This window comes from Lampris incognitus, chromosome 14, assembly GCF_029633865.1.
Source record: "Lampris incognitus isolate fLamInc1 chromosome 14, fLamInc1.hap2, whole genome shotgun sequence".
NCBI lineage: Eukaryota > Metazoa > Chordata > Actinopteri > Lampriformes > Lampridae > Lampris > Lampris incognitus.
The window spans coordinates 45,157,428-45,184,828 of record NC_079224.1 but is presented as its reverse complement, the minus strand read 5'-3'; the positions used below and the strand labels follow the sequence as shown (position 1 = coordinate 45,184,828).

Below are 27,401 nucleotides of genomic sequence, written 5' to 3'. Positions count from 1 at the left end.
ACAAGGTAAATAAATACAAGTAACTACGACATGTAGCGAGGAGAACGAAGCCAACGAAAAGCAGGGCAACAATAAACAGTGTTAACAGTGTTTATCAAGGGGGAGCTGTTATTGCCTCTTACTGTGTGAGTTTAGCAGTGAAGTGGCTGAGGACATGAAGGAGTGTTTGTTTCTATTGGTTCTGACTACTGGGTATTTGAAGTGGGAACCAGAAGGCAAAGTCTTAAACTCCAGAGACTTGATTTATCAGTTCTGTATATTTCACTTTTAGCCAAAATCCGTTTGACATTATATGCTGCATAAGGTGTATTGGTTGACTAAATCACATGACCAATTGCACATATTTGCATAGGCAATAGACCTTCCAAAGGACACCAAATTTATGAAAATCGTGTTTCAATCCGTTAAATTCTTTTAAGCAAAGCAACCGTTTCAGAGAGCTGACAACATGCACTTTAACCAGGTGCTTACTGTGTGTGCGCATGCGCATGCGCGTGCGCGTGCTGTACACACTTGTCTCCTCACGCTTGGAATTCGGTCGCGAGCGCTAAAGGATGCCGTAAAGGCGAGTACGGTGTACGCATGCGCACTGCGGACACACGACAGTCCACCCGAATCACTTCCTGGTTTGCCTCACTTGGCTCGGGAAGGCTGAATCCCAAATTAAAGACGGAGGGGCCGACGCGTCAACCCGCACCCGGGCTCGTTTTGAACCTTACAACGTTTTTCTGAGCGCGCACTCTCACGCACGCACGCACGCACGCACACGCAGAGGAAATGTCCACCACCGTCGCCTTCCACACGCAGCTCGCCTCGATCATGGAGGTGCTGGCGAACGCCGCCGTGGCAGAGATCTGCGAGCTGGTGGATAACGGCTACGCCGTGCTGCAGCTGGAGATCTCCCGTAGTCAGAAGGAGAACGAGGCGCTGAGGAGGCGGCTGCGGCTCATGGAGCTCAAAGTCGCCCGGGCCTCCGCGCTGAGGGCTGCAGGTGTGGGGAGCTCCGGGTTCGGCGGCAGCCGCGTCAGGACGCAGGGCGCTCACCCGAACGCCGAGCCCAAAAGAACGCACAGCGGTACTATGTGTCGATTTGTATCTGTACTATTATCTGTTGCTTGGGAAATGTGATACATTGTATCGATTAGTATACTAGTGCCACAGTCTGTACTGTTATCTGTTGATGATGGATGCTTACAGGGAGGACAGCCATTAGGAATTATGGACAGGGGGGGGGGACAACATTTTCCAAATGGGTCCCCTCATCCACACCCACTCCGGCAGCACCACCACCACCACGCACCCACCCTTAGCTCGAACACTAACACGGGCAATTTCAAATATGCTCTTGGCCATTGGCCTTGTAGTGACAGATGGGAGTCTGAGCCATTTCCAAATCCGGTGTTTATAGACCCATCCAGACCACGCTCTGTTTAGCATACATATACTGCTCCATATGAACGTAAAGTATTAAAGATCAGATCAGTGATCTCAAAATACAGAGAAAAAAATGAGACTGAGACAGTTATATTCCTCCTTTTACCTTGAGCTCCTTGAGGCAAATTGGAAATTCGTGATATTGGGCTACACACAAACCCAATTGACTTGACCTGACCTTAAAACACAACAAGGAGAGAGAGAGAACAAAAAACAAAAGCCCGTCAGTGAATGAGTGATTAGAGGAAAGTGAAATCAAACATTGATTGAAGAAATGACTACAAGGCATTAAACCGTAAAATCAACTCACGAGTGAAGCGGTACATTTATTCTTCGTCTATCAAATTCAGTCTTGAGGGCAACGTTGATCAAAGTATTGGTCAAATTGGGTGCAGAACTGAAATAGTGTGTAGAATATGTGGCTGTCAACTGAAATGATGATAATAACACTAGAAACCGAGGCTTACCCACATTGTAATAACTTTTGCAGCTATATCCTACGACTTGTTGTGATGGGCTGCTGACTAGTGTTTAGGTCCAAATGCAAGTGGCCTGACTTTTCTTGTAGAAAGGTCTGATAATGTCCTTGAAGTCCACTCTTTGAACCAGTTGTCTCTCAGTGGAGTGGGCGGCGAGTCCATCGAGCCTTTCCTGGCTCATTGTGGAAGGCATATAGTTTTCCCATTTTCTTTTTCTCTCTGTACCCTGGGCTTGTTTTTTTTTTTTAGGCCCTGATTTTTGGTGAGGCATTTAGCTAGCCAGGCTGCAGTTCGCTTTACATTAGCGGCACATGTGTTCGGCACATGATTGGCTGGTGTTTCGACCGCACCATTTTCACTGTGACAGCGGGGTGTGGGGTATCAGATGTCAAGTTGAAATGTGTTTTAATGATAAGTAAATCGTTAGTAAATTGTTGGACTTGATCCTAGTTAAGGGTCACCCGTAGACCTTTTCATGCCTGCCCCAGGCCTTGGGCTGGGGTCATATATACACCTCGACCCCCCCTGACGGCGGGCCTGGCTACAGTCAGTTGACTTTTATTGCTCTATAAAGTAACAGTACTGTAATCTGTAAAATAATCCATTATTTTTACAAGTACTATAATCAGAATCAGTCAGAAGCATGTTTACTGGTCATGTAAGTTTGCACTACATGGAATTTGACTCATTTCGTGGCTCTTTCACTGTACTTAACATAGAATAACAACACTACAACACAACAATCTTCAGATATGTACACAATGATTGACTTATAAGGGTGAAATAAGAGGTGATAAGGTGTAATAGTGCAGAGAATATATGAGATATGCTGAAATAGATGTTAGCAGGTTACTTACATACTTGCCTGAGGTAGATGGACATGACAGTGTAGCAGTATGCATACAGTGTACAGTACAGTATATACAACATGTACAGTACAGTATATACACCATGTACAGTACAGTATATACAACATGGTTGGATTTATTTGACAGTGTTAAGCGTTCAGTTGAATGACAGCCTGCAGAAAGAAACTGTTTCTGTATCTGGGTGTTTTGGTGTACAGTGCTCTGTAGCGCCTACCAGAGGGGAGGAGTTGGAACAGGTTGTAACCAGGGTGTGATGGGTCTGTAGAGATGTTGCCTGACCGTTTCCCGAGTCTGGAGGTGTGTAAGTCCTAAATGGAGGGCAGGGATTTTCTCTGCAGACCCAACTGTCCGTTGTAGTCTGTCCCTGTCCTGTTTGGTGGCCAATTCAAACCAAACCATGGGTGTGCAGAGGACAGACTGGATTATTGAGGTGTAGAACTGAATCAAGAGTTCCTGAGGCAGGTTGACTCTCTCGAGCTGGCGGGGAAAGTACATCCTCTGCTGGGCCTTTTTGATGACTGTGTCTATGTTGGATGCCCACCTTAGGTCCCGAAAGATTGTGGAACCCAGAAATCTGTAGGTTTTTGCCGTAGACACCGTGCTGTTAAATATGGTGAGGGGGGGAGCAGTGTTGGGGGGGGGGGCACCTCCTGAAGTCGACGGTCATCTCCACAGTTTTGACCTTGTTCAGCTCCAGGTTGTTATGGCCGCACCAGAGGGCCAAATGATCAACCTCCCGTCTATATGCAGACTCGTCACCATTCCAGATAAGGTCAGTGATGGTTGTCTCGTCTGCAGACTTCAGAAGTTTAACAGACAGGTCACTTAAGGTGCAGTCATTTGTGTAGGCGGGGAATAGTAGAGGAGAGAGAGAGATATTTGGTGCTGGATGTGCTTTACCCCAGCCACACCAGCTACCTCAAGCTACACAAGCCGACTCCACCCTCCCAAAGACAGCGTTGCCAATGATTGCTGCTTCATCGAGTCCGGCCATAGTCGGATCTGACGAGACCGGGGCGCGAACCCCGGTCCCCAGTGGGCAACTGCATCGACACAAAGCCGACGCTTAGACCGCTACACCACCGCGGACTCCGTCAGGAAGTTTTTAATCCACTGGCAGGTGGTGCAGTGAGGTTGGAGTGGAGGATATCTGGGACGGTGGTTTGGCTCTGTTAAAAATCCCCATGGATAATGAGTAGGGAGTCCGGATATTTGATCTATAATATAATTTGATCAGCCAGGTGTTTTAAGGCCTCTTTAACACAGGCCTGGGGTGGAGGTGGGGGGGGGGGTATAGACACCGACCAGAATAAATGATGAAACTTCCTGGGGTGAACAGAATGGTTTCCAGTCAGTGAAAAGGGTCTCTAAGTGAGGGCTGCGTGACTTCTTCAACACTGTCACATCCGTACACCAACCTTCGTTGATGTAGAAGTAAACGGAGGTTGGTGTTGGTATGGCTCCGGCTCCTTTACCCCTTTGGCGTCTCCGTCGTAGTGCGCGCAGGGCTGGACCGATCAAGACCTCGGCAAGACTGGTTAAAATGTTCCGTTAAAGTCGGTAAAAAAAAAGGGTCTGTTCGGTGTGTCCAGTGGACAGCTGGAGACTTAGAAGTTCTTCCTGCTGTATGTGATCAGAGAATGGGCGCTGGAGACTAAACAAATAAATAAAAACAGAAAAAGTAGAAGACAGCGCAGAACCGAGGCTACTGTCCACGTTGCCATCTTAAAATCCATTGATTAGAGCGCTTCTGCTTCTTCTTCTTCTTCTTCTGTTTTATTGGCGAATTGCAACCAGATGGAGCATTACTGCCACCTACTGTTACATTGAGTCCTTAATTTATGTCTTTCCCATCTGTCCAGTATCCTTGAGAAAGGCGAAGATACTGTAACGTGGCTGGATAAGTAGACACGCTGGCCGCTGGCCTTACCCTTTGGTCTAGCGGTTAGCGATGTCTCCTGCGGTGCGGGCGATACGGGTTCGCTTCCCGGCCGCTGCAGTTCCTGCGGTTGCGTTGTCCCCCCCCCCCCCCCCCCCGAATTCGCTACATTGGTGTCAGAAGTGGGATGGTGAGACCGTGAGGTCATCGGAAGCGCGTGCGCCCAGAGGCGTGAGGGAGCGGATATGCTGAAGCGCGGGGGGGGGGGTAGTGTAACGTGCATGGATAAGTAGACACGTTGGTCCTTAACTAATGAGTCGGACCCTTTAGTCGACTGGTTAACGTTGTCGCTTGCGGAGTGGGAAACACGGGTTCGCGTCCCGGCTGTGGCGACGGTTTCCGGACTGCCTCCCGAATTCGCTACAATATATTTAAGTACATCATTCCCAGTGTTCCTTGCGAAATTGGAGTTTAGGTCCATGTGCACAATTCATTTTTGTTCCAATATAGTTTGTAGAATGAATCTCTCTCTTGCATATGTTGGGCCAAAAAACAAAAAACAAACATGTTCTATAGTCTCTGGTTGGCGGCAGACGTCACAGTTCCCAGTTTGATGTTTCCCGATGAGTTGCAATGAGGAATTCGGTCTTGTATGACCTAATCTTAACTTGCTAATGATGTTCTGTTCTCTCCTGCCCCCCCCCCCCAAGTCCTTTCTACTCCTACTTCCTGTTGGATTTGGCACAGATGTCTTCCTTTTTGATTGTCGTCCCATAGTTCCTGCCATTGTGCCTTGATTTTGTGTCTTTTAAATGACTTTGTTTCTGCTTTGCTGATTGGTACTGACAGTTCTACATGACCTGCTTTCAGTCCGTTTTTGGCCAGTTGGACCACTGTTTCATACCGTCAGCCTTGTAAAATAGTGCCATAATATCTACTATAACCTATAGATTATATGAACAATGTACACTGATCAGCCAAAATACTGGAACCACTGACAGGTGACATGTATAACATTGATTATCTTGTTACAATGGCACCTGCTAAGAGATGGGATATATTAGGCAGCAAGTGAACAGTCAGTTCTTGTAGTTGATTTCTTGGAAGCAGGAAAAATGCACAAGCATAAAGATCTGAGCAACTTTGACAAGGGTCAAATTGTGATGGCTAGACGACTGACCACAGCAGGTCTTGTGGGGTGTTCCCAGTATGCAGTGTTCAGTATTTACTAAAAGTGGTCCGAAGAGGGACAAACCGGCAACAGGGTGTTGGGCTCCCAAGGCTTATTGATGCGTGTGGAGAGCGAAGGCTAGCTCATCTGGTCCGATCCCACAGAAGAGCTACTGTAGCTCAAATTGCTGAAAAAGTTAATGCTGGCTATGACAGGTGTGAGAACAAACAGTGCATCACAACTTGCTGTGTTTGGGGCTGCGTAGCCAGAGACCAGCTAGAGTGCCCATGTTGACCCCTGTCCAACGCTGAAAGCACCTAAAATGGGCATGTGAGCATCAGAACTGGACAATAGAGAAATGGAGGGAGGTGGCTTGGTCTGATGGCAAAGATGGGAAGATGGCGTCGCAAATTCCCATTTGCAGCAGCCTCACCCAGTACTGGTGCGGGAAGATGGCAGCATGAATTCCCATTTGCAGCGGTCTCACCCAGTACCATCCATGCAGTGTCTTTGTCCACATCTGTGTCTAAGTTTGTCTTCATTTGATGGCTGGGAGAGCTGGTGCTGGATCGGCTGGGAGAGATTGGTCTACTACGTCCTGTGGGCCCAGGGACCATGGCCCTGCCTGAAGCTGTGCCCGAAGAGGAAACACCGAGAGCGGTCTGACAGGACAGGGAAGCGGGACAGGCTAAGCTAACTGCTAGCCCATGCAGACTGGCAGTTCCGATAACGCCGAGGACGGTCTAGCGGCAGCCTTGCCTAGCCTTGACTGCGTTTTTAGTGTCGTCGTGTGTAGTGCGGAGAGGTGTATCGAAGGTGTCTTGCTGGGACAGCTGGCGTTGGATCGGCTGAGGGAGCTTGGTCTGCTGCGTCCTGTGGGCCCAAGGACCACGGCCCTGACCGGAGCTGGGCCCGAAGAGGAAACACCAAGGGCAGTCTGACAGGACGTGGAAGCGGGGCATGCTAAGCTAACTGCTAGCCCATGCAGACCAATTCCAACAGTCATCCTGGCTGGCGTTCGTTCTCCTGGACAGTGATTTTTTTTCTTTTAAGTTTAGATATATTTGTTAGTTTGGATATATGTGTTCTTGTAGTTCTTGTAGTTTGGATATGCGTTTTTGTCTTTGTGTTGCACTGCTGTGGGCTGGGGGAAACTGTTGTGTTTTGGCCACGTGCAGGTGTGTCATATACCTGGGGAAGAGATGGCACCAGGATGCACTATCGGAAGAAGACAAGCCGGTGGAGGCAGTGTGATGCTCTGGGCAATGTTCTGCTGGGAAACCTTGAGTCCTGGCATTCATGTGGATGTTAGTTTGACACGTACCACCTACCTAAACACTGGTGCAGATCAAGTACACCCCTTCATGGCAACGGTATTCCCTGATGGCAGTGGCTTCTTTGAGCAGGATAATGTGCCCTGCCACCCTGTAAAAATGGTTCAGGAATGGTTTGAGGAACATGACAAAAGAGTTCAAGGTGTTGCCTTGGCCTCCAATCTGATCAACCATTTGTAGAATGTGCTGTGGGAAAAAAAAAGTCTAATCCATGGAGGCCCCACCTCGCAATTAACAGGATTTCAAGTCAAGTCAAGTCAAGCCAGTTTTATTTGTATAACCCAATACCACAAATTAAAAATTTGCCTCAAGGGGCTTTACAGCAACACAACATCCTGTCCTTAGACCCTCACATCGGATAAGGAACAACACCCTAAAAAATAAAAAAATAAAAAACCCTTAAAGGATCTGCTGCTAACATCTTGGTGCCAAATACCAGAGGACACCTTCAGAGGTCTTATGGAGTCCGTGCCTTGATGGCTCAGAACTGTTTTGGTAGCACAAGGGGGACCTACACAATATTAGGCGGTGTATATGATATTATTATAGGAACTATAATCTACTAACTGCCATAAACTCTTGTCTGTTGATTATCGTTTATACGAGCTCTGCTATAATTTGTGTTGTAATCTGTGCTTTAACTTAATTATAGGCATCATTATAGGTACAGTAATCTGTTCATTATACTCTACGAGTACAGTAATTATTATGGAACTATACAACAGTTAAGAGCAAAATGGCAAGACTGGTTGTGAGATATTTTTTTCAGAAATTGGTTGATCTCTCGGAACATTTTGTGCCACAACCATTTTGCTGTTTTTTATGTTTTCTCCCCAAAATGTACAACGAATGTGAAACATCCAGTGTTTGAAAATACAGTTTTTAGGCAGTGACTGATCCATCCGTCAGACTGATGTTTCATATCAACCAACATGTTTTTAACCTGTTTTAATCTCAGCTGAGGCGCCGCTGCCCAGGGTCACCCGGACCCAGCCTTCCACAGATACTGGCCAGGAACCCACACAAAGAAAGGTCAGTAGGAAGTGGTTTGAGTAGTTTGGGGATTATTTCATAGTTAATTCTTCCACATATCTTCTTTTTTTTTGACCTGGGAAAGGTCAACCATGTTTTATAAATTATCAGGAGATGGTGGTGAAGAGAACAGAAGTGATGAGGAGGTGATGGGTAGATATGGTGTCAAGGGCAGAAATGTGGAAGGACAGATGGTGGTAGATTTTGTGAAAAGGGTGGCAATGGCTGTGATGAATACATATTTCAAGAAGAGGGAGGAACACAGGATGACGTATAAGAGTGGAGGAAAGTTCATACAGGTGGACTATATTTTATGTAGGAGGTGCAATCTGAAAGAGATTGGAGACTGCAAGGTGGTGACAGGGGAGAATGTAGCTAGGCAGCATCGGATGGTGGTCTGTAGGATGACTTTGTAGATCAAGAAGAGGAAGAGAGTGAAGGCAGAGCCAAGGATCAAATGGTGGAAGTTGAAGGAAGACTGTTGTGTGGAGTTCAGGGAGGAGTTAATACAGTCACTGGGTGGTAGTGAAGAGTTGCCGGGTGGCTGGGTAGGCACTGCATTAATATTGAGGGAGACAGCTAGGAAGGTACTTGGTGTGTCATCTGGACAGAGGAAGGAAGACAAGGAGACTTGGTGGTAGAATGAGAAAGTACAGGAAAGTATACAGAGGAAGAGGTTGGCGAAGAAGTGGGATCATCAGAGAGATGAAGAAAGTAGACAGGAGTACAAGGAGATGCAGCGTAAGGCAAAGAGAGAGGTGGCGAAAGCAAAGGAAAAGGCATATGGTGAGTTTTATGAGAGGTTGGACACTAAGGAAGGAGAAAAGGACTTGTACCGACTGGCTAGACAGAGGGACCGAGCTGGGAAGGATGTGCAACAGATTAGGGCGGTCAAGGATAGAGATGGAAATGTGCTGACAAGTGAGGAGAGGTTGTTGACAAGGTGGAAGGAGTACTTTGAGGGGCTGATGAATGAAGAAAATGAGAGAGAAGGCTAGATGATGTGGGGCTAGTAAATCAGGAAGTGAGGTGGATTAGCAAGGAGGAAGTGAGGGCAACTATGAAGAACGGAATAATGGTTGGTCCTGATGACATACCTGTGGAGGCATGGAGATGTTTAGGAGAGATTGCAGTGGAGTTTTTAACTAGATTGTTTAACACAATCTTGGAAAGTGAGAGGAGGCCTGAGGAGTGGAGAAGAAGCATACTGGTACCGATTCTCAAGAACAAGGGTGATGTGCAGAACTGTAGCAACTACAGAGGTATAAAGTTGATCAGCCACGGCATGAAGATATGGGAAAGAGTAATAGAAGCTAGGTTAAGAGGAGAGGTGATGATCAGCAGCAGCAGTATGGTTTCATGCCATGAAAGAGCACCACAGATGTGATGTTTGCTTTGAGAATGTTGATGGAGAAGTATAGAGAAGACCAGAAGGAGTTATATTGTGTCTGTGGATTTAGAGAAAGCATATGACAGGGTGCCGAGAGAGGAGGTGTGATATTGTATGAGGAAGTCGAAGGAGTTGCAGAGATGTAGGAGTGGTGCAGGATATGTATAAGGGAAGTGTGACAGTGGTGAGGTATGCAGTAGGAATGACAGATGGGTTTCAAGGTGGAGGTGGGATTACATCAAGGATCGGCTCTGAAGCCCTTTCTTGTTTGCAATGGTGATGGACAGGTTGACGGACAAGATCAGGCAGGAGTCTCCGTGGACTATGATGTTTGCAGATGACATTGTGATCTGTAGCGAGAGTAGGGTGCAGGTGGAGGAGAGCCTGGAGAGGTGGAGGTATGCACTGGAGAGAAGAGGAATGAAAGTCAGCAGGAGCAAGACGGAATACCTATGCATGAATAAGAGGGAGGACAGTGGAACGGTGAGGATGCAAGGAGCAGAGGTGATGAAGGTGTATGAGTTTAAATACTTGGGGTCAACTGTCCAAAGTAACGGGGAGTGCAGAAGAGAGGTGAAGAAGAGAGTGCAGGCAGGGTGGAGTGGGTGGAGAAGAGTGTCAGGAGTGGTTTGTGACAGAAGGGTACCAGCAAGAGTTAAAGGGAAGGTTTACAAGATGGTAGTGAGACCAGCTATGTTGTATGGTTTGGAGAAGGTGACACTGACGAAAAGACAGGAGGAGGAGCTGGCGGTGGCAGAGTTGAAGATGATAAGATTTTCATTGGGAGTGATGACGAAGAAGGACAGGATTAGGAAGGAGTATATTAGAGGGACAGCTCAGGTTGGACGGTTTGGAGACAAAGCAAGAGAGACAAGATTGAGATGGCTTGGACATGTGTGGAGGAGAGATGCTGGGTATATTGGGAGAAGGATGCTGAATATGGAGCTGCCAGGGAAGAGGAGAAGAGGAAGGCCGAAGAGGAGGTTTATGGATGTGTTGAGGGGGGACATGCAGGTGGCTGGCGTGACAGAGGAAGATGCAGAGGACAGGAAGAGATGGAAACGATGATCCACTGTAGCGACCCCTAACGGGAACAGCCGAAAAAGAGGAAGAATGTTGTTTGATACAAGATTATCGTCGTAATATACCCCAGACAGGATGTAATACTTTTAACAGTATAACGACCAAGATGGTCATTAGTTGACTTTGTCATTTTATTGTCAATGATATTATTCCACTCTGTATAACTATATCATATACTGGGGCACTGTGTTTTACCTAATATTAAATCACATTGTTACCGTGCATTTGTGCCAGTACAGCCCTAACACTGGAAGCACTGGTTAGATTTTACCCCCTAAAATAACTTCAATAATGAATTATTACAGCTGTTGTAGTTCGGGTTCAGACTGCACAGCAGCTCAGTTCTGATATTGTGCCTTGTAAGGTTTCATCAGTGATTCCTTTCTGCTGCTTTCTTGCCCGTCATCGTCCCTCTAACAACACCTTCCACTGGCCTCACAGCCGTCGCCTGCAGCAGACCCTGTGAAGGTCAAACCCCCGGTCATCAAAGTGGAGACGGACGACGAGACCTGGGATAACGACGAGCAGGAGAGTAAGTAAAGTATAACTGATACATCTACTGTTGTCTACCATCGTGTTAAATGTTGTTTCTACTGTAGTGCGTACTGTATTGTCTACGGTTGTGTCTACCATAGTGTCTACGATAACCTCTATTGCAGTGTCTACCATAACGTCTACTGTGGTTTCAACCGTTACCCAATGTTGTGTCTACTCTACTGTCTTCTGTTACTACTGTTGTTTCTACTGCCATTTCTACTGTTGTTTCTATTATAGTTTCTGCTGTTGTCTACTGGTGCCTACTGTAATTTCTACTCTTGTAGTCTACTGCTGTTTCTACTGTAGTGCCGTACACACGGAATGGTCAGGGGAATACCGAGTCGAAGGCCAACACCTACACAGACTACTCTGACTTCAGAGAGAGAAAAATGAAGTTCTCCTCTAATAAAACATGTTTTCCTTTCATAAAGAGTAATATTACAGATATCAATTATTATTTAACAATTCAAAGCGGTTTTGAAAGGCTGGTGGATTCAGCCGTGTGGGCATTGAGACCCTAGTCTTTGCGTGACTTCTGGTTGCTGTAAGTTTTTGTGATGGAGGAAGTGGAGTTTGTCCAGCTGTTGCTTATTTATAGAGTAGGTCCCGCCATTCGAATTCCAGTGTAAATAGAAACTGAGAAATGTCGCTGTTGATTGGCTTTAGGCAGTGTGATGTGACTGCAGCGTACAGGCACACGGCGTTGGTATAGTTTGTGATTTATATGGCGTATGTTAGTGTTTGATACACTGATGAACCAAAACATTATGACCACCTGCCTAATATGCTGTTGGTGCTGCCAGAACAGCGCCGACGCATCGACCCTACAAGACCCATGAAGGTTTCTTATGGTATCTGGTACCAAAACATCAGCAGCAGATCCTTCAAGTCCTGCAAGTTGCGAGGTGGAGCCGCCGTGGATCGGACTTGTCGGTCCAGCAAATCCCATAGATGCCCAGTCGGATTGAGATCTGGCGAATTTGGAGGCCAGGGAAACACCTGGAACACTTCATGTCCCTAAAAGCATCCCCAACAATGTGTGCAGTGTGGCAGGGCGCATCCTCCTGCTGAAAGAGGCCACTGCCATCAGGGAATACCACCGCCATGAAGGGGTGTACCTGGTCTGCAACGATGTCTAGGTAGGTGGCACGTGTCAAATGGACATCCACGTGACTAGCCAGACCCAGGGTTTCCCAGAAGAACATTGCTCAGAGCATCACACTCCCTCCACGGGCTCGTCGTCGTCCCACAGTGCATCCTGGTGCCATCACTTCCCCGGGTCATCGGCACCCACGTACGCAGCCATCCACGTGATCTAAAAGAAAAGGGGACTCGTCGGACCAGGCGATATATCGTTTCAGACTCGTCATCGTGATGTGCGCATGCGCGATAGTCACATGGCAGGACGTGCGATGTGAAGTGAGGCAGATCAACTCGAACGCCTCACGCTACAACTGTTTCCCGCTTGATACAAAAGGACAACGCCCACCGTTCTCATTTTTCACGACTAATCTACAAGTGAAGTCTAACATGATTTACTCTGATTTGAGGGTTCTTGGATACACACTCTTTGATGCTCGTGAGGGACATGCAGGTTCTGCATGTACAGCAAACCAACAATCATAATCCGTTTTGATCAAGTTATCAAACAACCATCACGGGGGCGTCCTGGTAGTGTAGCGGTCTATTCCGTTGCCTGCCAACATGGGGATCCAGGTTCGAATCCCCGTGTTACCTCCGGCTTGGTCGGGCGTCCCTAGAGACACAATTGGCCGTGTCTGCGGGTGGGAAGCCGGATGTGGGTGTGTGTCCTGGTCGCTGCACTAGCGCCTCCTCTGGTCGGTCAGGGCGCCTGTTCAAGGGGGAGGGGGAACTGGGTGGAATAGCGTGATCCTCCCACTCGCTACGTCCCCCTGGTGAAACTCCTCACTGTCAGGTGAAAAGAAGCGGCTGGTGACTCCACATGTATGGGAGGAGGCATGTGGTAGTCTGCAGCCCTCCCCCCGGATCAGCAGAGGGGGTGGAGCAGAGACCGGGACGGCTCGGAAGAGGGGGGTAATTGGCCAAGTACAATTGGGGAGGGGGAAAAAAAGGGGGAGGAGGGTAAAAAAAAATTATTCAAACAACCAAACTAGGCCCAGCTAGTCATCGATCACAACCTGAAAATGAGCGAGGAACAGGAGAAAAACACCAAAAAGGAAGATCTGGTTGCAAAAAACGAAACACGTCAGTTGTACGGATTTTTTTAAATTTCAGTTTTCAGCTCTCACAGCAGGATGCACACATATTTACACACTTCAACAAAGACCAAAATCTCTACAATTCAGTGTTTTTTATGATTAATTTTATTTTCTGTACAGCAGCACCCCCCTACAAACTCATCCCAGTCATCTAGAATGACTCGTTCTCTCCAGATAGAGCTACTCATCTGGTGAACTTTACTTTTTCATGTTGCAATGTGAGTTTTTTTTTTTGTGTGGACCCCCCCACCCCACCCCACCCCCAATTGTTCCCAGCCAATTATCCCACTCTTCCGAGCCGTCCCGGTCGCTGCTCCACCCTCTCTGCTGATCCGGGAGGGCTGCAGACTACCACATGCCTCCTCCCATACATGTGGAGTCACCAGCCGCTTCTTTTCACCTGACAGGGAGGAGTTTCACCAGGGGGGATGTAGCGCATGGGAGGATCACGCCACCCCCCCCCCCGAACAGGCGCCCCGACCGACCAGAGGAGGCGCTAGTGCAGCGACTAGGACACATACCCATATCCGGCTTCCCACCCGCAGACACAGAAGATTGTGTCAGTAGGGACGCCCGACCAAGCCGGAGGCAACACGGGGATTCGAACCGCCGACCCCCGTGTTGATAGGCAACGGAATAGACCGCTGCGCTATCCGGACGCCCCTGCAATATGAGTCCTTTTTGTGCAGCCTTAGTGCGATTTGTGATGTGCCACGTTCCTCCCATAACCATCGTTAAAATGACCTGTGACTTGTACCACCGTAGACTTTCCGCTGGTTCGGATGAGATGGGATAGCCTTCGTTACTTACCCTCGTGCATCGATGAGCCTTGGGCGCCCAACACCCTGTTGCCAGTTTGTGGTTTGACCCTCTTTGGACCACTGTCGGTAGGTACTCACCACTGCCGACCGGGAGCACCCCACAAGTCTTGTCCTTTCAGAGAGGCTCTGACCCGTTCGTCTGGCCACAACAGTTTGGCCTTCTCAAAGTCGCTCGGGTCTTTACTCCTGCCCATTTCTCCTGCATCCAACACGTTGACTACGAGAGCGGATTGTTCCCTTACCAGACCTTGACTTGTGCCCTTGTTTGGAGATGATCAGTGTTATTTGGTTCACCTGTGAGTGGTTGTAATGCTTTGGCTCATCAGTGTATGCACTCTTTTTTGTGTTTTTGTTGGTGTTATAATCTTCATTACTTAGTATATGGAGTGAAGTACTAATTGCTTTTAAGGCAGTGTTTCTCAACCCAGTCCTCAAGGAACCCCTACCCTGCAGATTTTCATTGTAACCCTGCATAGGTAGCCCTGCTTGTACTTACTCAACCAGTCGTCTCATAGCACTTAATTATGCAAGGTGTGCAAACTCAGACATTCATTGCTGATTGGTTGAATAACTACAAACAGGTGCCCATTCAGGATTGCAAAGGAAATCTGCAGGATAGGGGGTCCCTTGAGGACTGGGTTGAGAAACACTGTTTTAAGGCATCCCGATGAATTAAGGAAGAAATAAACACAAAACTGTTGCAACTTTTTTTTTTTTTCCAGAAACTTTCCATCCTCCTGCTGATGAAAATCGGAGAGAATCTAGGGTGGAGACTGAAGCTTCTCCCCCAGTGATGACCAAACAGGAAGTGACGCAGCAGGACAGTGGCAGGGCCTGTGCTTGGACAAGCGGCGATGTCAGTGGCAGCCCGAAAACCGTCAAGAGACCAGAGGCCAGCGTGGCACTTGCGGAGTCTGTAGGTTTTGACTGTATGATGTACAAACCGCAGCTCAAACACGGAGCCCACTCCACCCAGGAGCCCTTAGCGGAAGACCCGGGCTGCTCCTATTTGCTGAACCCCTGTGTGAGTCTTTCAGGTTCCTCCGACTCGGGCAGCGACTTCCCTTTCGCCATGGGCGAAGCGACCCATGCGGTGTCAGAGCACCAGCAGTCCACAGTTTTCCCCGACAGCAGGCAGATGGCGCCATTGCTTGCGGACAAACCCCAACTGCCCGCCAGGAAGGATCCCCTTGCTGCTGCTCCCAACGCCTTCATCATGAAGGACGACTGGTTGCCCCAGGACGGTTTCAACAGCGCAACGCAGAACTACAGCAGAGACGACTCCGCTGGGAAATCCTTCATCTGCAGTTTCTGCGGAAAGACTCTGGCCTGCCTGAAAAACCTGAAGACGCACATGAGGGTCCACACAGGCGAGAAGCCGTTCAGCTGTGCACTGTGCGGCAAACGCTTCTCGGACTCCAGCAACCTCAAACGCCACCAGAGCGTGCACACCGGGGAGAAGCGCTACGGCTGCGTGCACTGCGGCAAGCGCTTCGCCCAGTCGGGCTCCCTCAAGGTCCACATGAGCGTCCACACGGGCTGCAAGCAGTTCCGCTGCGTGCACTGCGGGAAGACCTTCATCTCCGCAAACCACCTCCGCAGGCACGTCAGCGTGCACAACACCGACAAACAGCTCCCCGGTGCATCTCAGTAAGGGCCCTCTTCTGGGGTCAAAGGTTAATGACGTGCCTCAAACATACCAGGGATCGGGGGTTTTGTTCCCCCGCCGGGAAAACGTTCGAGACGCTGCGAGGTTCGCCGGATTAAACAGGGTTCGCGCACATCCCGGAAAACTCGGAAACGTGCGGGTTATTCCTCCAGTCATGTAAAAAAAAAAAAACACACCTTGGAAATGAGCAAATATTACTTCACGATATCTTGTTTTTGAAGTTTGGGTGGGATGTTCAGCGAGCAGCAAATGGTGACACAGTCCATTTAGAGACATTCTGGGGACTGTGGAGACTTCCGTGTGACCTTCTGTCAGCAGCAGCCGCTGTCATCTCCAAGCCAATGTCATGGAAAATGTCCTGGAAAATGACTTCTTACAAAAGGTGGGAACCCTGTTGAAGGCGTGGGCCAAATACAGGGCACAACTTGTTCTATCTATGACCTGCAGCGAGCTGACGGACAGGTTTCACGCGAGGTTTCTGCTCTCAGAACCGAGACACGTCGAGGACTTTCAGCGTTTTCGGTTTGTCTAGTGAGGAAATGCAGTGTTTCTAACTACCGACCAGCAGGAGCGAGGACGCAGCCCCCTGTTGAGAGGGTCCAGAGTGTTTAAGGCGGTGTGGAAACCTGAAATGGACTTCAGAGAGAAGGTAGCGGTAGGGTGATAGTTCATGTCCGTTCATGTCTTCCCGGTTTTTCCTCCCAGTTTTGTTTTGTAAATGGCTTTGTCATTAAAGATGTCATAATGGTTTGGTAACTGAGGTTTTTATTACACGGCTGGATGAGGGTTCCTCCGTCGGCGTGTCCAACTCTGTTCGCCTCTCGAAGGTTGTTCGTTTTCCGAAGCAAAAGGTCGGAAGGTGAAGCCCGACTTGAACCGAAGCTGGAAAACCTGGTAAACTGCGCGTCAGTTTTGTGGCGGAAACCATTTTGTCTCAGCTGTTTGTGTGGCCGGACGCCCCCGTTCGAGGCCAAAAATCCCGGTTCGTTAAAACCAGGTGAGCCAAAGGAAGGCCTGCAGAAGTCGAGACAAACCCTAGAAGTGGTTCTTATTCGTTGCTTCTTTCTACTTTTCAGTATTTGTGAAGTTTGATGAAGCTTGGGAGGATTGGCTGTTGTGTAACGGTAGATAGAGAAGAATAAGAACCTGGCGACTGAAGCAGCAGGTAGGACAAATATCTCCTCACTGTCGGGTGAGGAGATATTCAGCCAGCCAATTACCCCACTCTTCCGAGCCGTCCCGGTCGCTTCTCCACCTCCTCTGCCGATCCGGGGAGGGCTGCAGACTACCATGTCTCCTCTGGTACATGTGGAGTCACCAGCCGCTTCTTTTCACCTGACAGCAAGGAGTTTCACCAGGGGGACGTAGCACATGGGAGGATCACGCCCCCCCCCACTGAACAGGCGCTGCGACCGACCAGAGGAGGCGCTAGTGCAGCGACTAGGACACATACCCACATTCAGCTTCCCACCCGCAGACATGGCCAATTGTGTCTGTAGGGATGCCCGATCAAGCCGGAGGTAACACGGGGACTCGAACCGGCGATCCCCGTGTTGGTAGGCAACGGAATAGACCGCTACGCCGCCTGGATGCCCGGGACAAATATCTGTTAAAGAAATTCTGTTGAACTCTGGAATCTCTGAGGCCTTTTGCAGTTCTACACACCCATCCATCCATTATCTGAGCCGCTTATCCTGCTCTCAGGGTCGTGGGGGTGCTGGAGCCTATCCCAGCAGTCACTGGGCAGCAGGCGGGGAGACACCCTGGACAGGCCGCCAGGCCATCACACAGGACACACACACACACGTTCAAACCTATGGGCAATTTAGTACGGCTGATCCACCTGACCTACATGTCTTTGGACTGTGGGAGGAAACTGGAGCACCTGGAGGAAACCCACACAGACACAGGGAGAACATGCAAACTCCACACAGAGGATGACCCGGGACACCCCCCCCCTCCAAGGTTGGACTACCCTGGGGTTCAAACCCAGAACCTTCTTGCTGTGAGGCGACCACGCTAACCACTGCACCGCCGTGCTGCCCCCTTCTACACAGTCTGACCTGAAGAACGTTCACATGGACAGACTTCATACTCTGAGACGAGCTGGTCATTTCAGCAAAACAACAAAAATCCCGTGTTTCTTTTCACAGCGTCCTTTAATGAATGATTAATGTTCACGTTCATAAAAAAAAAAGAATCATTTAAATCTGAGAACATTTTTACACCTTCCAAAATCCTGCAAATATTAAACCTTTAAAACGTGGTGCAACGTGGCAGAAAGGCTGGTTTTTTTAAGCTCATCCATTTTGAGGAATTGTTTCTTACGATTCAGCGATCAATATTCTGGATGATTATCTTTTTACAAATGTTACAATTCTTTACACAAATACCTTTGGATGTTTGCAAATAACTTAATAAACACCATTTATATTAATAATCTTTAAGAATAGGAGTCACTTGTTTCTTTTTAAATCTTCATAAAAAGTGGCTTATCGAAGGTTTAACTTTACAGTGCTTTGAGGGTGCAGACAAGGCGGTAGGTAGACAAGGACTTTTTCCAACAGGAGAATACATCAACAAAACAAAACAAAAACAACAACAAAAAAAGTGCCATCACAAAAATACAAGTACAACCTTTCCATCTTGGGAAATAAAGTACTGTTGCCACTGTCCCTACCAAATGCAGTAGTTAGGTAACAAGGTTAGAGACCATCTATACACAGTAAATGCAACCAAAGCAGTTATATTTGTTAAAAAAAAAAAGACAGAATTTCTTCATAATACATTCTGTACTTTGACATCTCACAAAAGTTACTAAAAAACAATAAAAAAACACAAAACTTAAATGCTTTCAAATGCAAAGCGATGCAGTCAGATTAGAAAAGCAGAATTATTAATGAATTCTGGTAGATCGTCTAGAGCTGCTACAGGTTTGGCACTTTGAGTGAACGAATACACTGACAACACGATTCCTGTTCCCCCAGTCTGAAGAAAATAGTCCTTGAACTTCCCTCTTTTCTTTTTTTGGGGGAGGGAGGGTTCCCCGTTTTTCTCCTCGATTGTACTTGGCCAATTACCCCACTCTTCTGAGCCTCCCCGGTCGCTGCTCCTCCACCCCCTCTGCTGATCCGGGGAGGGCTGCGGACTACCACTTGCCTCCTCCCATACATGTGGAGTCACCAGCCGCTTCTTTTCACCTGACAGTGAGGAGTTTCACCAGGGGGACGTAGCGCATGGGAGGATCATGCTATCCCTCCCAGTTCCCCCTCCCCCCTGAACAGGCGCCCTGACCGACCAGAGGAGGCGCTAGCGCAGCGACCAGGACACATACCCACATCCGGCTTCCCACCCGCAGACACGGCCAATTGTGTCTGTAGGGACGCCCGACCAAGCCGGAGGTAACGCGGGGATTCGAACCTGCATCCCCGTGTTGGTAGGTAACAGAATAGACCGCCACGCTACCCGGACACCTTTTGAGCTTCCCTCTGTAAGCTGACAGACAACACAGCTGAGATGACTTCGCTGTTTAAGTCAGCTGAAGAGCACAACTGCGCTCGAACCGTCGACACCTGACTCATTTTGTGCCACCGTAAGATGCAGCTTAATCTGAACACACACGACTTCAACATCAACCACGGAGACAGAAGAGCTGAGCTGTGCTGCCAGCGACCGCCGAGCACAGTTCACCCCTTCAGGCTCTAAACACTAGAAGGCTTGGCCCACACATGACTGGAAGTTAAAACTTTACGAAGTAAAAAACCTTACAAAGCTATAGTAGTACAGCTACCTGCCGCCATCCTTTTCCTGATGAAAACTTTTAACTACTACTGAGAAATATGTTGTGCCTTTCACTGACAGGAGCAGGCAGGAGGGCCACAAAACCTGGTTCTCCTGTACGTACTGTATTATTAAGTCGCCATACCGACTCATCACACCACGCCGGTGTGTAGTTTGACATTAAACACTGCACTCCTAAACAGCAAAACGCCTCGCTGCTAAAAAACTAAAAGCCAAGAACTGAAACCAGACCTGGATCATCTACATCTATTTTAATTCAATGTTTTATTCGTTTTCCAAAGTTGCAGTTCCACAGTTCACCATACGGGGCAAAAAGGATTTGATAACGTTAACGCCATGAAATGACATGAATGGAATAAATGTTCTCGTTAGAGTTGGGTAATAATCCAATATTACCATTTATCGTCTTTTACTGGTATTGTATCAGCATGATATTCGGATATTGTCGTATCGTGACACACGATTTTGTCAGAATTAATGATGACGTGAATATTTGCCTACACGTTCTCACTAAATGATGTTGGAAATATTGGAGGGGGTAGTATTTGAAAACTACTTTTGGTTTGATATTATACTTCATACTTTAACGCTTCAATGTGAGGAACCTCATTTGGATAAGTAAACGTGGTTTTCTTGCAGATGGAAGCAGATACATCAGTAAACATTCCCTGTTGATTTTCGCGATAATAATATTTTCTTTATCGTCCAGCTAGGGGCGGGCGATATATCGAGTATATTCGATACATTGCCCATCCCTAGCTGGGCGATATGTCGAATATACTCGATGTATCGTTGCTTGTTCTACATGGGACGTAGTAAATGACTATATTTCCATCTTTAAGAAGAAGATTAAGACCCAGCTCTTTCTCCAACACCTTCACACCTACCTGAACTCCCTCATTCAGGTCTACACTTGGTCTCGCTCACTACGCTCTGCCAATGGAAGGCGCCTGGCACTTCCGCCACAACAGGGCCCCCAGTCACTAGCCAGACTCTTCTCTTCTGTAGTTCCCTGGTGGTGGAACGACTCACCAAACTCCATTCGATCCGCTGAGTCCCTCTCCATCTTTAAGAAGAAGCTAAAGACCTAGCTCTTTCTCGAACACCTCCACACCTTTCTGAACGCCCTCATTCAAGTCGACACTCGGTCCCGCTCACTACGCTCTGCCAATGGAAGGCGCCTGGCACTTCCACCGCAACGGGGCCCAAAGTCACTAACCAGACTCTTCTCTTCTGTAGTTCCCCGGTGGTGGAACGACTCACCAAACTCCATTTCATCCACTGAGTCCCTCTCCATCTTTAAGAAGAAGCTAAAGACCCAGCTCTTTATCCAACACCTCAACACCTGATGGTATTAAAGTTACAGTTGGTAACTTTTTTGTGTTTTATTTGGTAAAAATGCCATAATACCCTTTCAGGCTATCAGTAATATAAGTGGTCTGAGAATAAATTGGGATCTCAGTCTTATCCCCTGCCTCTGTATTCAGGAATCTGAAAATGCTACCGCTCCCGTAAGCTTTGACCAATCAGGGCCTCTCTCCGGCCTCTCTGCCCTGATAGGTTGAGGGGTTGTCCCTACTTCTTGTCAATCATGTTGCTGTCTGAGTTTCCTGAGCATTCACGAGAAATCCATAACAATGGCGGACAACGAAGCTAAGGCAGCGTTGGAATCGACTCGTAGTAAATTTCCAATTCCTCTGTTGCCAACAACTGCATATTCAAGCAAAAAAACAAAACAAAACAAAACCGGAGCTCCTTTCTGTTTTTTGTAGCGTTAGGTTGTTATTTCTCCGTTACCACCGCTGGTAAAAATGAACTCGCATGAACAAGCCTGAGTTTTGTCTGGGGGAAGGGCTACCTGAGGAAGGGAGGGGCTGGAGAGAAGGAGCAGGAAGGGAGGGGGTGTTGGTGTTCAAAATCTCTCGAAATCTCTCTCTTGTTCTTTTCTCCAAAGTAACCAACTGCAGCTTTCATGTAAATACACAAATTCACTTCGATGCACCCTATGCATTGCCTTTGTGCACTGCCTGTTGACACCTATGTGCCATCGGACTTGAACCTACTTTTTTTGGGCACTTGTGTTGTTGTGTCCTGACTAGATCCTTGCTTATGTTGTATTAACTCTCAGATGTACGTCGCCTTGGATAAACGCTTCTGCTAAATGAAATTGTGAATTATATCTGCAGGCAGCCGGGCACGGCGGTTAACCCACGGATCGGGTGGACCAAGTCGTAAAATAACCTTCTGATTAATAGCAGATGGGTTGCGGGTGGGTGAAATAATACATCATTAAAGAGGGAAATATTAATTATTTTCTCTAAAATGTGAACACGTTGAGCTTCATTTTTCGTCAGGCACCAATTAGCGGCCAATTGCAGCGTCCATTTGTCTTAAGTAAAAATGGAGGCAAAGAAGATCCAAGAGAAAAAAAGGAGACTTAGAAAAAGAAAAGAAAAAAGGAAGGGCAGATTGGGCCATGTGGTGTTCCGTGTGGGAGTGATTTAGTGAAATACTTCATCATGGCGAGTCAAGTGCTGGGTATGTGTTATGCAACAGCTGCCAAGCGCTGTGCGTGTGACTGGATGCGAGTCCCTGAATCAGAGAAAATAACTCGTTTGGGCGGGTCGATGATTTATGCGCACATGCGGATGACGTCAAGAGTCCACACATAATGTGATGACTTGGAAACGCTAACGGAAGATGGAGGCGGACGAATTGGTTCCGAAAAGAAACGGCACCGGATCCATCGTCTGGCAGTGGTTCGGGCATCTCGAGGACGATGTTGAACAAACAAGTTATCTGCAGAATGTGCAGCAAAACCACTGCTGCAAAAGGCAGCAGTACAACAAAACGTGTTTCAACACTTGAAATGCCAGCCACTGCAAAACGGAGGATGCCTGAAACGCCACGTCCACATCTCCACGCCATTATTACTTCCATTTAGCAGCTGTTAAAAGCCTACGTGTGCCTGATTTGAATAAAAGTTTTGTTAAACTTAACTTGGCTGTTATGTCCCACTTTTTGCATGCAAGTTTAAAACTGTTCCAATAGAAATCACAAATTAATTAATTAATTAACTAACTAATTCATCCATTATCCAAGCCGCTTATCCGGATTCAGGTCGTGGGACGCTGGAGCCTGTCCCAGCAGTCATTGGGCGGTAACACTTTAGTATGGGGAAGGTAGTCACCATTAAATAGGTGCTTATTAGCATGCAAATTAGCAACATATTGGCTCTTAATTGGTCATTATTACGTACTCATTAATGCCTTATTCTGCATGGCCTTATTATACAACCAGTAAGCCATTAACTATGAGTTTTCCCTCTATAACCTCAGAAGTATTGCTTATTAGTAGTACCATCTCAATATGCTTTGCTTAGTATGGCCTTTATAAGGTGGTAGTACCACAAGAAGAGTTATTCTGCCTTACTATCACTTAATGAATATGGTCTGTTCTTACATAACACACAAAACTACAAGTGTTCATAGTGTTAAATTACTGTAAATTAAGTTTCTGTTACTTAGAATATGTTCCCCATACTAAAGTGACAGCTTGATCATTACTAATTCACTAGTAACTAAGTTTCTGTTACTTAGAATATGTTCCCCATACTAAAGTGACATCTTGATCATTACTAATTCACTAGTAATTAAGTTTTTGTTACTTAGAATATATTCCCCATACTAAAGTGACATCTTGATCATTACTAATTCACTAGTAATTAAGTTTCTGTTACTTAGAATATGTTCCCCATACTAAAGTGACATCTTGATCATTACTAATTCACTAGTAATTAAGTTTTTGTTACTTAGAATATATTCCCCATACTAAAGTGACATCTTGATCATTACTAATTCACTAGTAACTAAGTTTCTGTTACTTAGAATATGTTCCCCATACTAAAGTGACATCTTGATCATTACTAATTCACTAGTAATTAAGTTTCTGTTACTTAGAATATGTTCCCCATACTAAAGTGACATCTTGATCATTGCTAATTCACTAGTAATTAAGTTTTTGTTACTTAGAATATGTTCCCCATACTAAAGTGACATCTTGATCATGACTAATTCACTAGTAATTAAGTTTTTGTTACTTAGAATATGTTCCCCATACTAAAGTGACATCTTGATCATTACTAATTCACTAGTAATTAAGTTTTTGTTACTTAGAATATGTTCCCCATACTAAAGTGACATCTTGATCATTACTAATTCACTAGTAATTAAGTTTTTTTATGTTCCCCATACTAAAGTGTTACCATATCGGGTATCGCGATACAGCCTAAAAAATATCGCATTATTATTTACAGGCCACATCGCCCAGCAGTATTTCCTGTCACAGACATCTTGACTGACAATGTGAAACTGTAAACCTGCCCCGCTGGTGCTCCTCATAGCACAACTGAGAACACAGAGAATTACCAGCAAATGCATTAAAACCAGGTCTGGCTGTTGCTAACTTCATATTTCTGCAGCCTTTGCTGCACGGAGACCTCCCTGTGTTGTTCTGCGTACCGCGGTGAATCTAGATTCAGCACGGTCTATTAATAAGAGCCCTGTTCTGTCAGGCACGAGGCGGGGCAGCTAAACTGCCACCGCCCTGGCTGCGACTATGAAGAAGGCACTTGACCGACGAAGAGTTTTGTTGCAAAATAACTTGACCGCTCTTTCCCCGAGGAGGTACGGTCGATCCAATATCCCAAAACCCGATGAACTCAAGAGCTCCCGAGGCCGAACGATCATTTCATTCTGAAACAAAACCCTCGTCCGGTTTTCTCAGGAAAATAAACGGCACTTTCACCTCCTCTATTTACAAAGTCTGAGGTGGTTGGGCTTTTAACTTGAAGTGTCGTCCGTTTGGGTTTTGTTGAGGGGAAGTCGCCGTTTTCTCCGACGCGCAGAGAAAACGGCGACGCTTATTGCTCATACGTCACCTTTTAAACGGTGGGCCTGAATTCTTCTACCTGCCGAATGGCTGAGAACCGGTCATGCTGGACGGCCCAAAACGAGCCGAGATACGCCGCTGCCGGTAAAACCTGCAGCTGCTGCAGAAATACACACACATCTGACACGTTACGTCAATGAGATGACGTCAATGTACTCTTCTTCCTCCTCTGGGATACGCCGCTGAGGTGCGGTAACTCATCTTTCCAAGTTGTGCGACGTCGAGCTCTGTAAGGGACTCGGCCGGACGCGCTGACGTTATTCGGGACGTCACACAACTGAGCGGGCCGCGAGGGTCCGTTTCAGACCCGCGGCCTTTAACCCCAGTCCATCTCCAACCCGGTGGGAAGAATTACAGCCCCGTCTCCACATGGTCCCCTTTTCTTTTAGTGCAGGAAAAGTATTTAGATTACGATTTCGTCATCGTGTGGTTTTGAACTCGTCCCGGTAGCGTCGGAGGCGTCGGCGGCGGTCCTTACTGAGCTCACCGTCCCTTGGTTATTTAAGTGCAACCTACCATGCAAATAGTGGAGGAAATGGAAAACAAGTTTCACGCCCGCTCCCGTCAGGCCTTGTTTTCCACACTACTCTATTCTGTATGTGCTATTAAGAAAACAAAGGCATATGTATGTACACGTGATGTGTGCGCTTGCACCCACAGGAGATGGAGAACAAGCGGCGTCTTGTACCGTCACTCGTTCCTTGACGTGATGTCCTGGAAAAAAAAGAGGGGTTACGTAAGTTAACGGCCGGCTGCTGCCTGCGGGTCGACGAGGTGAGATGTGTGAGCTCATGTCTTACCTCAGTCTTCGCCTTCCTCCACGTGCCCACCGGGCCCGACTTGGTGACGACTGAAAGGGGAAACAGAGATCACAAGTGTCATGGCTGCCTGTCCAGGGTAGACCTATTTCTAGATATCATATGCCCTGTCTAGTTTTATGGGTCTTTGGCCTGTTTGCTCATCTAACTATTTCCCTGTCTAGTTGTAGGTTTATGGCCTGCCTGCCATGGGTGTCTACCTATCTAGGTTAATAGCTCTGTGGGCCTGCCGGCCTGGCCAGTCTAGGTGTGTTGTCATTGTTGCTAATTCTCTCTCTCTCTCCCTGAGGTGGCCAATTGGGGAGAGAGGAGCCTGATGAGGCACACCTGGGCTGGCTGGGCTGGCAGGAGTATACAAGGACCTTCAGAAGATGCCTCCAGCCCTTCTCTCCAGACCACCATTTTTGTTCTCCTTTGTTGTTTGATTTCACACTCACATACATGCATGCACTACACTTCACACACGTCCAATCACACGCTGACACCACTGATATACTGATTGACACACCTCATCCTTCTTTCATTGTTTGTTGCACATTCTTTAGTTGATTTTTGTTAGTTCAATAAATATTTTTATTACATTTTGATCCTGCCTGGTCCTTCCCCCATCTTTTTGGTTTATGCCCATAGAGCCAGGGGCGTGACACAAGTCAGGCCTCCGCGTTAACCTCCGGTCCCTTCGGTCCCGGTAAACTCGGATCATCATCCCGGAGCTGCAGCTCGGGTTTTGCGTGTCACGTGTGTGTGTTACCAACCCGGCTGAGGAAGCGTTTCCAAGTTCTTACAGCACACCGGCTTCTGCAGCTGCAGGGAGGACGCTAAATACTAAAGACGCCAACGACTTGATTTACCCCGCCAGGGGCGATTTGGTCAACTGATGTACTGCCAATGACAAACACCGGGGATCAACGGCAAATATGTCAATACTTTGTACTTTTTAAAAAAAAATATTTCTGATTTTCCCCCTTTTCTCCCAATTTAGTGACCAATCGCTCCCTATTTTAATCCAAACACCCACCCTCGTACTGCATTGCGTTCGCCAACTGCATCTCTCCGGCCGGCAGTCTCGAAGGAGTCGCCTCCAGGCCGAACCACTGCTTTTTCCGACACACCCAGAGACGCATTCACGTGACGAACACAAGCCGACTCCGCCCCCCTCCCCAAGACAGCGTTGCCATTATTGCCGCTTCATCGAGTCCGGCCATAGTCGGATCTGACGAGACCGGGGCGCGAACCCCCGGTCCCCAGTGGGCAACTGCATCGACGTAAAGCCGACGCTTAGACCGCTACGCCACCGCGGACCCCCATACTTTGTATGTTTTGTCAGGTTTACAAACCTGAGGAAAACCTGCACTGGCCCTGCAAAGCAGTTCATTTCAAGCCTCTCGCGACTTCTTTCTCTTCTATCAACGCGTGCTCTTTTTCCTGCTTCACCTTAACACCTGGTGGCTGCCCCCAGTACAACCACATCTGGCACTTCCGCCACAACGGGGCCCCAAGTCACTAGCCAGAATTCTCTTCTGTGGGTCCCCGCTGGTGGAACCACTTGCCAAACTCCATTCAGTCCACTGAGTCCCTCTCCCTCTCTGAGAAGAAGCTACAGATCCAGCTCTTTCTCCAACACCTCCACACCTGATGGTATTATATATATATATATATATATATATATATATATATACACACACACACAAAAAAAGTCGCCTCCATGCACCTTTGCCTTTGTGCCCTGCCTGTTGACACCTATTTATTTATTTATTACTACTTTATTACTTCCTGTGGGGCAATTCTTTCTCTGCATTAAACCCATCCTAGCTGTGTAGCTAGGACCAGTGGGCAGCCATGGATCAAGTCCAGGTCGTCTTGCCATGCCTCGGTCAGGGGCACAGACAGGAAG

General features: G+C 47.4%; 2 protein-coding genes across 2 annotated transcripts in view; one reads left to right on the top strand and one right to left on the bottom strand.

Annotated features, from left to right (window-relative positions):
- The first annotated feature begins 616 nt into the window (after positions 1–616).
- Positions 617–18,315, top strand: LOC130123414 (zinc finger protein 90-like). The gene is made up of 4 exons (XM_056292566.1): positions 617–1,075; positions 8,125–8,198; positions 11,113–11,203; positions 14,992–18,315. The coding sequence occupies exons 1-4, from the start codon at positions 778–780 to the stop codon at positions 15,921–15,923; spliced, it is 1,395 nt and encodes a 464-aa protein (XP_056148541.1). The 5' UTR covers positions 617–777; the 3' UTR covers positions 15,924–18,315.
- Positions 18,316–23,647: 5,332 nt separating this feature from the next.
- The window catches only part of tmem71 (transmembrane protein 71), a 27,674-nt gene continuing 23,920 nt past the window's right edge, over positions 23,648–27,401 (bottom strand). The window contains 2 exon segments of the mRNA XM_056293426.1: positions 23,648–25,403; positions 25,490–25,539. Coding sequence (XP_056149401.1) covers positions 25,380–25,403; positions 25,490–25,539 — 74 coding nt within the window. The 3' untranslated portion in view covers positions 23,648–25,379.

Excerpts from the sequence above, each read along its gene's own strand:
- LOC130123414 (XM_056292566.1), top strand. The coding sequence starts at position 778 with ATGTCCACCACCGTCGCCTTCCACACGCAGCTCGCCTCGATCATGGAG. Across the intron at positions 8,199-11,112 it reads AGGAACCCACACAAAGAAAG|CCGTCGCCTGCAGCAGACCC; the intron begins GTCAGTAGGAAG and ends CTGGCCTCACAG. Across the intron at positions 11,204-14,991 it reads GGATAACGACGAGCAGGAGA|AAACTTTCCATCCTCCTGCT; the intron begins GTAAGTAAAGTA and ends TTTTTTTTCCAG.